The sequence below is a fragment of the Corvus brachyrhynchos genome, unplaced genomic scaffold (genome assembly GCF_000691975.1).
Source record: "Corvus brachyrhynchos isolate BGI_N302 unplaced genomic scaffold, ASM69197v1 scaffold84, whole genome shotgun sequence".
Lineage (NCBI taxonomy): Eukaryota > Metazoa > Chordata > Aves > Passeriformes > Corvidae > Corvus > Corvus brachyrhynchos.
The window spans coordinates 1,816,543-1,827,990 of NW_008237434.1; the positions used below are offsets into that span (position 1 = coordinate 1,816,543).

General features: G+C 40.1%; 1 protein-coding gene across 1 annotated transcript in view; it reads left to right on the forward strand.

The window, feature by feature from the left end:
- The first annotated feature begins 267 nt into the window (after positions 1-267).
- Positions 268-11,448, forward strand: part of LOC103613553 (rap guanine nucleotide exchange factor 5-like) — a 48,037-nt gene continuing 36,856 nt past the window's right edge. Inside the window, exons 1-2 of the mRNA XM_017731168.1 lie at positions 268-387; positions 10,334-10,384. Of these exons, the coding sequence (XP_017586657.1) occupies positions 268-387; positions 10,334-10,384 (171 nt within the window). The remainder of the gene's footprint in view (positions 388-10,333; positions 10,385-11,448) is intronic.

Sequence of the window (11,448 nt, forward strand, 5' to 3'; positions counted from 1 at the left end):
ATAACTATTTCTTTAATTACAAATTGCTTCTGAATGAATTAAGATTTTAATGGATTTTCTTATTCAATAATATATGCACTCTGTATTGACATTTTTAGCTATTTGTCGTCATCGTTCACAGCTGATTTGCTGAATATTTCCTAATAGCTGGGGTTTTGTTCCTGCATCTGCATTCACTGAAATAGCTGCAGCAATATTGGATATTTTTGCCCTTCCGCTGTTTGCTAGAATTCTTGTGGCAGAGGTGAGAATCCTTGCAGCTGGGTTATGGCGGCAGCTCGTAAGAAGGCTCCTGAACCTATGCTGGCAAAAACCAAGTACCCAGCCATGCTGGTTTTGCCTGACACCAGAGAGGGAACGTTTGAACTTACACCTACGTGGTGGGTGGTTGGTAGTGACAGGTGAGATGAATCACTTAATTGATTGTCTGCTTTAAAATTTTTATTATATTTTATCTCTGAAAACTGTGGCTTGCTGAAGGCCAAGTTCTGGCACATCTGCAGTGATGTTGACAGCTGGGGTATGTCAGCAATTGAGACCTGGCACACTGGGTAATGTGATGGGGAAAAGTTTTGGTGGAAGGCTAACATGAAAATACGTGATCTTAAGAGCCTTTTTTTAAACACAGAATGAAAACATACTTCTGGTTGCCCTGAAGCTCCATAGACTTTATCTCCCATGCCTGGTGCAGCTGGCTGGACTAGCAGAATTAAATTGTCTGGGGGTGATGGAGCAGGAGACAATTACAAAATTATTTGGGTGCTAAGGGAACTCCAGGAGATTGATTGATCCAACCCCTGCTCTGTTCAGGACAAAATTCAAAGCCAGAGAAATTGTGCAGGACCCTGTCTGGGGAAGTTACAAAAACTCCAGGAAGAAGATTTTACAACCTGAGCATTTATGCTTGTGTTTGACACACAATTTCCTCATAAATTTCTTTTTACTAATGCATGTTGTAAGTCAGGCTGCCTGGCTTTCAGAATGCCTTTGCTAAGTAGATGTGCCATGCTGCTTGCTTTTTTTTTTTTTTCATTTGGAAATGTGTCGTGGAGAAGGTATTTTGCTGGCAACATAAGAAACATGTCAACAGAGGTACTTTGAAAAGCTTTTAAGTATGCAGACAATCTGCGTTTTCCTTCTCCTCATCTCTCTTTTAACTGTTTTGTTGGTGTCTTCATTTTGATTTATCTGAAAATAAATGGTAACCTGTCACTGGGAACATTGTTTTAATTGTAGTGTGAAATATCCAGTGAACATTCTTTTGAAAGCTCCAAATAATGTACTATCAAATTGCAACTTGCATCATTAGAAATATTAGCTGTTACACAAAATTTTAACAATTACTAAACCCTCCTACCCATCTGCTCTTATATGCTGCCCTCCAGATCAAAACCAAACCAGATGCTGGTGACTAGGGACACAGTGGTAGATGACATCGACCATCTACTGCATTTATTTGGTGCTAAGTTTTAAAGAAATATAAGTACAACAATATTGCTAAATCTTTATGGTAACAGTCTGTTCAGTGCCTATTTTGTACTGGAAAAAAGGGAGGATACTGCTTTCCTGTGAAATGTTGCTGACAGCCAGGAAAAGTGAAATGCACAGGGAATTTTGTAAGGTAGCATTAGGAAATGTATGGCCGAACTGGCAAACTAGAGCACAAATGCTGCAATAAAATTTAGTTAACGAAGGAACAGGAATAGACAATGAAGTGTACTCTGCATATTTTAATGTTATATAAAGCATGATAAAAAGCAGTAAAATACTGATTCTTTCTTTTCATATTTAATGAACTCTCATTGCAAACATTGTATTAGCATATGAGTTGAAAACGTCCATTCTCTCTTTATAAGAAAGGGAAATCTTGTTTAAACTCTGTTCCTGTTTTATAAACTATGACCATGCAGTCTACAGTTGTAGATGAGATGGGAATTGCAATTTGCTTCAGCTGATGCACTTACATGAACATGGAATCAGAAGTGAAGTTCCCCATTGCTGATGCCCTTGAATTTTGTATTGTCATTTTTTGTGGGCATGGTTAACTTCCTTTTTATGTTGACAGAGTAGAGACACTGCTCTGTCAACATAAAAAGGTTTTATTAGGCATGTTTTATGCCATCATTCCTTGGATAGCTTTAATTTAGCATAAACAAGTGCTTCCTCTGAGCACAGCTGTCCCTTCCTGCCTCCCTCCACATCCCACAGCCTTCGCCTGTGCCCCTGCTGCTCGCCGTGCCGGGACCGTGTTTGTGTGGCTCCCCAGTGACCCCACCGAGGGAAACCATCGCTGTTGAAATGAAGCTCTGTTTAATGAGCCGATTCAAAGCCATTGGTCCTTCAGCTTGGTTCAGGACACGGCTTCACAGACGTGTGGAAGCACAAAGGAGAAGAGTGGTGGGAACACGTGTAGAGAGGACACAACCTGCTTCTTAGCAGCCTCATTTTAGGGTACTTTAATCTGATCATGGAACTCCTCATTAGCAGGAGGGTGGCTGTCTCCTTTCTCTGGTAACATAAAGTTCCTAACCGAGGCATCCCCTTCTGCCAGCTTACCACTTCTCCCTTTCTCTCGATCCGGGTAGGTGTCAGGGTGCTGCAGCTTTATTTGAGGCACAGGATACAGATGGAGGAGCCTGTGTTGGTGCCTTCCTGAAGCTAGATTTACCCTGGTCTTTTCGGCATGGTAGGACTGAGGAAGAGGGAGGAGAGAAACCAGCCAACCCTGCCATATTGTCTTCTATGATACTCTATTCTTAACTTCTTTTGGGCAAAGAAAAGGGCATTGCAAATAAATTTTGCTCTTGGACACTAAATTACACTCCTTGCTAGGCTCCAGAGACTTTAAAAGTGAATGGTTTATGCCAGATTAAGTAAAAATTAGTTGTGTTTGAAGCACAGATCCATTCAGCCATATTTAGTTTGCTAGGTACTGGAAAATAGAGAAATGCTTCTAAATGCATGACTTTCCTAACTGTCGCTGACTCAGAAATAAGTCTTTAAACATAAAGAGCTCTACTTGTCTTTATAAAGAGCATCCGTTTTCTTCTCACATCCCTTTCTGTTTTTGGGGGAAGTGAGAATGAACCTTGAGTTGTGGATTTCCCCTTCATGAAATAACTTATTTTTTAAGTTCTTTCTATACAGAAAACAGATGACAATACCTCCTTGTTTTTCTTTCATTAATGACCCATTTGGGTTTCCCCAGAGAGCTCTTCAGGCTCATCTGGGAGCCCTAAATTGCAAGCTCTGCTGAATTCAATAAAAAGAAAGATTTTTCTTTTTACAGCTTTTTGACCTTTTTATGCTACACCTAAGTATATGAAGTTTAAGATGATCAGGAGAAGATCTTTCCTTTATAAAAAAGATCCTTTATAAAGGGTTGTATATTTAATCTTAAATAAATATTAATGCAGAGAACTGTCACATTGGTTGTTCTTCATTACCCGTGAATTCTGCCAGTGGATTTCAAGAGGAGCAGTGGGGGAAGGTTGTTTGTTACGAATATTATTTGGCAGAAAGTCAGGCATATTCTACGATTTCATATGAATGATATCCTCTGAAAGTCAGCTAGCTTCCCAACCAACTCTGCTTGCTGTGCCTTAGCAACAAGAAAAAATCTGTTGCCACATGGAAACGGATTGGGATTCATGACAACACTCCCTATATCCAGCCACCTTCAAACAACACTAGCATTTCATCTACTAAACACAAGACCCATGTCTTACTTCTGCTTAAAACACCTATCATTTAGACAGTAGCAAGTGATGTCAAATGCAAAAAATTCAAAGGTGGCAAAATGATAAGTCATATTGTTCAGTAATTTTTTGCTCCCTTCCCCCATTCCTTGCTTGGCACGAGTAAGCACTGGGAATAAATGAGCATTTACTCCTGCAGAAATTACTGCCTTCTTGTGTTGCAGGTTGAGGAGGGTGTGCCAGGCAGGTACAGCCCAGCTTTGTTTCAGGATCTGTGTTCAGATCAGGGCTAGAGTGGAAACTCTCTAATTATTGTAGCTGCTTGCTTTTGGCAACTCCAGCAAATATTTTTGATAAAAAACCCCCACAGCTTTCTGTCAGGTGTGACAGTTGCAGTGGTTTCTGTCACTCTTGTGGCATTGGCATTGTCATTGTCAGGGTTCATAATGGGAGAACAAAATCTGGTTGAGACAAAAATAATTACTTTTTGATTTGTTCGTGGAGTGGGAGAGAAGCCTGAGGGAAATTAAGTAAATACCTCTGGTGGATTTAAAAAATTTTTCCTGAGCCACTGTATTCTTACAGCTGAATGATCATTGGAAGGAAAAGTAAAAGCAGATGATTGTTTTTGAGAGTGAATTTGTATTTAGCTTTATTTGTGATCCTTTTCCATATGCTCTCATAGTTGGAATGTGAGAAGTTTCCAGCATGAGTACTTGTGAAAGTGTATTTTAGGTTTGGATGCTTAAATTCCTGTTGGATATGTGTCTGAATATATAATTTCCTTTGTGGTCACATTAGCCAATTTAGGATTCAGGTGTTGAGTAGTTGCAGAAATTCCCCTGTCAGGGAATAGAAATGATCTCATTACCAGGTAGTCTGTGCTATGCCATGTGCATTTCAAAATGAGATGATTTTTTGTTCAGGCTATTTATATTTAGGGAATAACAATATCGAAGCATTTGCTCAATTTTAAGTATATTGAGTAATCCAGTTTGAAATGCACAAGTGCTATACTAAATTCTTTAGGGACATAGTGACAGTGCCCTGAAACTATGAACAATTGTTTTACTATATTTGTATATAACAAAAATGTTTCTAGAACTGCTCAGCAGTATGGAGTTGAGCATGGGCATGTTTGCAAATCAAGCTCTGATCAAACAGAAAAATATCGATGAGTGGGTTGTAAACTGAAAACAGGTAGAATTTGATTGCACATTGCAAACTCCTAAGCACAGGATATTATGCTCATATTTTGGAAACACAACCAGTTAAAGACCTAGATATTTGAAAAATCTGGAGTGGAAACTTGGACAATATATTGGGGAAGATGAATCATGGCCTTTCCTCATTTCTGTTAGTTTTAAAATAAATCCCACTCTAAAAGATTTAGTAACAGGAGTAATCTTGACTAAAAAAGAAATTCTTCCTTCCCATTTTTGTCAATTTTTTTTCTTGCTAACTGCACATGAATATCAGAAGCTCTTAGAAGAAAGGCAAAACATTTCTGTTCCATATTTGAAATTATTATTTTCCTACAATTTCTATAGCCTCTTTTGAGGTGTTACAGTGTGACTTCTAGTGTAGACAGGTTGCTGGCTGTTACCACTGCACTAAATCCCAGCTGAGGAAAGCACTTGAACTGGAGCTTGAAGCACTCTTGCTTTGTTTCTTTCTGAGCATGATAGTGATTAAATTGCTAGCAGATGTATGGAGCATTGCTGATGCTACTGTGACTGCAGTGCTGGCAATGGCAGAAATATCAGCAGTTGTTGGAACAGCTTGGGCAGGAGGCGAAGCACAAGCAACTTGTAGGCAAGTCATTCTCCCAAACTGAGACGTGGCCAAAGCAAAATCCCAGGTCTAAAAATGAGGAGAAAATTCAGATGAATCTCCAAAAGATACGACTAAACCCGTGCTCTGTAGTACCATTAGTCCTTGAATAAAACATTAACCAGGTTGTAGTAAATGCACAGGGAGTTGCTGTAGTGGAACCGGTTCAATACTCTCCAAAGGAAGGAACTAAGTCAGCATCTTACAGTAAGATACAACCTGTTCTTTCCAGTGGAACCATTAGTATACTTTGTTGTGCAGTATGTTGTGGGGGAATTTCTTTCCAAACGTCTAAAAAAATCAGTTTGTGCTGACATATTAAAATATTATCATCAATATCTTTGCATGCTTAACTTTAAATAATGTCAGAAATTCTCAGTTTGTTTTAAAAACAACTGTACAGTTCAAGCAATACTAACTTAAACTTAGGTATAGACCTTGCATGTAGTATTAGTCATTGAATTAGCCTCTGCTTCTAAAAACCTACCTGGCATATTTAATTCTTTGGCTTATAGTTCTATAAACTGATCATATAGATTGTAGAGAAATATTTCCTTCTGGATGTTTCAATTACTTGCTGGTCACTTTATTTTAATCCTCCCTTTCTTTTCACATCATTACTCTACTCCCTGCGATTTTAGTGATTTTAAATACCACAGTAAACTCCTTTATAATTTTTCCCAATTTCAGACTAAATTATCTGTGGTGTATTCAGATTTGCATACTAGCAGTCCTATTCCAAAACCTTCTATGGGCCTCCTGGCCCAGCTGTCCTCTCCTGTCACATGCAGGTTGTGTCCCCAAGCTAGGACGGTGCCATCCCTGTACCACGTTCATAGTTCAGGCTCTGGATCATCCAGCCCGCAGGACTGCTCTCTGCCTCTTTCTTCCTGCGTCCCCAGCAGGGAAGATGAAGCCACCTATGCACACCTATCCATGTATGATGGGGCAGCCCTTCTGGAGGACACCCAGTGCTCTGGATCTCCCACACATATGGTCTTCTGTACCAGGACCACACGTGCTGCCATAGCCTGGTCCTCTCCCTGACATGTGGTTTGGCAAAGCTTCTCCTCAAGCTGGTGGAGAGGCACATGGGGTGCCAGGGTGGCCGTAGCTGGAAAGCAGTACTTGGCATGGGCATCAATAACTGTTCCAAGGTAGTTTTCATGAGAGATGAGCTGTTTGCTAGATGGTGAATTAATTTGCTTTAAAAAGCAAATTAATTAATTAATTTAAAAATTTGGGCTTATTCTTAGAGTGGTTTGCAAATGTATTTTCAATCCGTGTGTGTGTCAAAATAATTTGGGGGGAGCAGCCTACATTTACCAGCTATCTTCAGGGAGAGCCACCCAAAATTTGGAGTCTTTAAAGATAGGCTGGACCATTTACAGCCCAGTTTGTCCCCAACAGCCAAAGCAGAGTCTGCTGAACAAAGGTGTGCTCAGTACCTAAATATTTAGTGAGGCAAGTTAAAAAAAAAAGAAAACAGGATATATCATGGCAGTTAGGACATAAAATCCTAAATTTCTGTATCAATTTCAGCCTAACTGCAATGAGTGTTTCAACATTACACAGGCTGCACTAGCATCAACATGAAAGACCATTTTTTCTATTCCAGAAAGCCACTTCCACTTTTGTTTTGTTTTCTCCCATCCAGTTTCCATTTTCTTACGTTTTTAGAATTTTGGGTGGTTAAGTTCCTGTGTGGCAAGCTAAATGTAATCTCATGATCCCTCCAGTGTTTCATGTTTGCTCCAAGTTGATATGGGTTCAGGCTGCCACTGAAAAGCTATTGTCCTGTCCTCCCTCCTCCCATTTCAGGGCTGTGAATTCCTCCTCTCTTCTCTGCACCAGAGCTAGAACTTTGTGGTCTGAAGGATAAACTAGAAATTTGGGGTTTTTTTCTCTCCTGGTTTTCAGCATCAGACACCTTTTGCAGACTCCTTGGAATTTCTTCCTAATATCTAATCTAAATCTACCCTGTTTCGGTTCAAAATGATTACCTGCTGTCCTTTCACTACACTCCCTGACAAAGAGTCCCCCTATGTCCCTCCTGTAGGCCCCCTTTAGATACTGGAAGATACTACAAGATCTCCCTGGAGCCTTCTTTTCTCCAGGCTGAACAATTCCAACTCTCTGAGCCTGTCTCCATGGGAGAGTTGCTCCGTTCTTGTGATCGACTTAGTGGCCCTTCTCTAGACTTACTCCAACAGATCCCTGTCTTTATTATGCTGGGAAGCTGACATTTGGATGCAGTACTGCAGGTGGGGTCTCACAACAGTACAGTAGAGGTGTAGAATCACCTCCCTCAACCTGCTGGTCCTCCTTCTTTTGATGCAGCCCAGGATACAGTTGGATCGTGTCCAGTTTTTCATCCACCAACACCCCCAAGTCCTTTTCCACAGGGCTGCTTTCAATCCACTCATCACCCAGCCTGTGTCCATGTTTAGGATTATCCCAACCCAGGCACAAGACCTAACACTTGGCCTTATTGAAATACATGAGGACTGCACAGGCCCAGCTCTCAAGCCTGTCTAGGTCTCTCTGGATGGAATCCCTTCCCTCTAGAGTATCAGTCACACCACTCAACTTGTCAACCCCAGACTTGCTGAGGGTGCACTCAATCCCACTGTCCATATTCCCACGTTAACATGAGGATGTTCAATAGTATGGTTCCAGCGGGACATCACTCATCACTGATCTCCACGCAGCCATCAAACCGTTGACCACAACTCTTTGAGTGTGTGCATTTCCTTATCCACCGAGTGGTCCGTCTGTCAAAGCCATGTCTCTCCATCTTAGTGACAAGGATATGTGCGGGATAGTATGAAATGTTTTGCACAAGTCCAGTTAGATGATGTCCGTCTCTCTTCTGTTGTCCATCAGCACTGAAAGCCCCTTGTAGAAGGCAACCAAATTTGTCCTTTTTGCTGAGTTTCATTTTACGCTGTTATGTAAGTGCACGCTGCAGTACCAGTATTCTTCCTGAGTGAGCCTCCCTGTCCTCTGTCAGCGCCAGCCTGGGAAAGGAGCAGGGAGCAAGGAAATCGATGTATAAACTTTGACTGTGCTGCTGCAGTGAGTGAGGCTTGTGGGATGAAAGGCTTGGACAGAAACCAAGAGAAGTGGTGGTATGTAGGGCTGCTGCAGAAGCGAGGTGTTAATGACATGCCAGCTAGGAAGGGTGAGTGGGATCTGAGGCAGTGTTGCGCTCTTACAGCATCTTTGTTGGGTATGGGAGAGGGAAATAAGGCTTATATGTTACAGTATTTCCATATGGAGCTACTGTTTTGCATGGAACTACATTAAGGTTCGTGATGAACATGGAAGGGTAAACAGCGATAGATGCTTCTGTGGTTCCTCATCCCTTCCCTTTCTAAAAACACAGTAGCAAGAATACAGGGAGGAAAAAGCAGGTGGTGTTACTGAAATATGGATTCTGTAGTTCTTACAGGGTGTGAAGGATGGGGGTTTTTTTGATTGCAATATACCAAGTGAGAATTGGATCCCTCTCAAAGCAAGAAATTAATTATGCTGCTTACAAGTTGGAATAATGTGAGGGAGCACCACATGATATTCCTGTTGTAGTGCCAGTGCACCTGCACAACATCTTCTTTTCCACTTCCAGGTTTATTTTAGGCAGTGTTTATTTGTGTCTTTTGTGGCTTATAGTAAGATAGAAGTTGCAAGTAAGCATCAGCATAGACAATATCTTGTCTTTTAATAATTACAAGGTATGGGAGGATCATGGTGAGTAAAAGTGGGGTAACCTGATTCTTATGGAGATGTTTATCCTGTCTTTGCCTTTCAGAGTTCTGGTTCACTGTGAATTTTATAATTTTAAATCACATTCTTTATTGATCAGTGGTAAGATTTTGGCATTTGCATTTCCCTGCTGTGAAGACATATTTGTGGTTTTCCTTTCTGTCTCCTGAAGTATGATTCCTCTCTAATTTCATTGAGTGATCAGTAATTCTCATGTAATGTAAAGCAGAGCACAGAAAGTCTGTCTTTTCTTTGTGCCATTTTGTATAATTGCATTATGTTTCTTGTAATCTCTCCTTTGTAAGGTAAATAGTCACAGCCTTTTCTGTCTTTTCTCCTATTAAAATGTATCCAAATCCTTTATTATTCTGACTACTTTTATGAATCCCCTCTAACACTGGAGCATTCATTTTTTCAGACACTGTTACCAGTGCAATATGTGGCACAGCAGAGATAACACTGATCTATATTCGTTACCTCCCCACTGGTCGCCATTTTATTCACTATTTATCCTAATTTCTTTTAACTACAGTTAAGAATTTAATTTAGAAGAGTGGTCTTCCTTGAGAAGGGTTCTGTGACCCTGAGGTGTCTTCACTGAATTCATAAACTTTGCTTTAAAAGTATGTGTAATTACATTTTCTCCCTCTAGTACATGCTGGTTTCAATGTTGAGCTCATCATGATACTGTCTTTTCACCCAGCATTTTTTAGGTTTATCTTGAGATTCTTCACTGTCATTTTTGATCTTTCCTGAGCCAAATAATTGTGTTATCTATAGGCTTTGCCATCTCATTGTTCATCTACTTTTCCAGATCAAGAATAAATGCAATAAACAACACAGAACTGAGTTTATCAAACCTTTTTCCTATGTAAAACAGTCATTATTTGGAGACATGAGTTAGATTATTCAGATTATTTGATAAATTGTTTTTATGTAGATTTCAATAGCTAAAAGACTAGATTGCAGCTACTTTTTTGTTTTTTTTCCATACAAAAACCCTAACAAAACTAACAGTCTCCCAAATTACCTTACAGACCCTGTCCAGAAGAATCTCAAATCCCTATTTGGAAACTCCTTCAAATAAGGTACTTGTGAAGCTTCTTTTTACTTCCATTTCATCAAACAACATAGTAGGAATGTTTTTGCTTCGGTTCAACCTCTTAATCATAGCTTTGAAGACACTTGTGAATGTGACCTGCAGTTAAATCCAGTTAAGGAATTATCATTTTGTGTGTGTGTGCTACAAATCACGTCTTTCTATTACTGAGTTTGCAAACTGAATTGTTGCTAATTCCAATGTGCACTTGCTTCCCAGTCACTTAAATTATTACCACTGTTTAGCTTACTTTTACAGCACTTGAGAACTCTGCTTTGCATGCCACAAGACTTTGCTGTCTCAGAACTATTCTATATGCCTCAAAAGATTCCTAAACATAAGGGGCAAACAAACAAAAAGATGAAACCAAACAGCATTGTTTTCCTTTCAAGTTAGTAACTTGTGTCACTTGGTGTGTTTTGCTGGGACAGTGAGGAAACATCACAAGAGAAGCCCAAAGTAAACTCTTCAGTAAGGAGTGGTACACAAGATCTGGATGGAATATGGTTTTATGGAAGACTGAGTTGGGTTCTATTTTGATAGACACAACTACAGCCTTGAGGTGCAAGGTAGAAGTCAGGTGTGGGGAAATCAGAGGTTTGTCCATTCTGAAAGACCATATCCTGGCAATGCATGGATGAAGTGATCTACAGCTATCACAGGAAACCTCTGAAGGTTCTGAACAAAAACAAAAGACTATGAAATAGTCTTCCAGTGTGTATTAGGCTTGAAATAAATTATTTAGCTCAAATACATAGGAAATTATATTTATTTTAAACTGTATCTGTGTGTTTTTGCAATGGTTAATATGTCTCTGCTTTGCTAGGATAACATGTGTTTTCATTTAACTTGTCTGTTGTTCAAAGGCAAAGCTGATGGACAGTAAAAACTCTCCTTTTCTAGGGCAGCAAATTTAAAACCAGCCCAGCTCGTGGGGCACCTGCAACCCATGATACAACTGGCAGAAGCTGGGGTGCATTTCCTATGAGACTTTGAGTGCTTGCTTGTTATTTATGGGACGAAGCCATTGCTCAGAGGGAGGGAACGGACAGT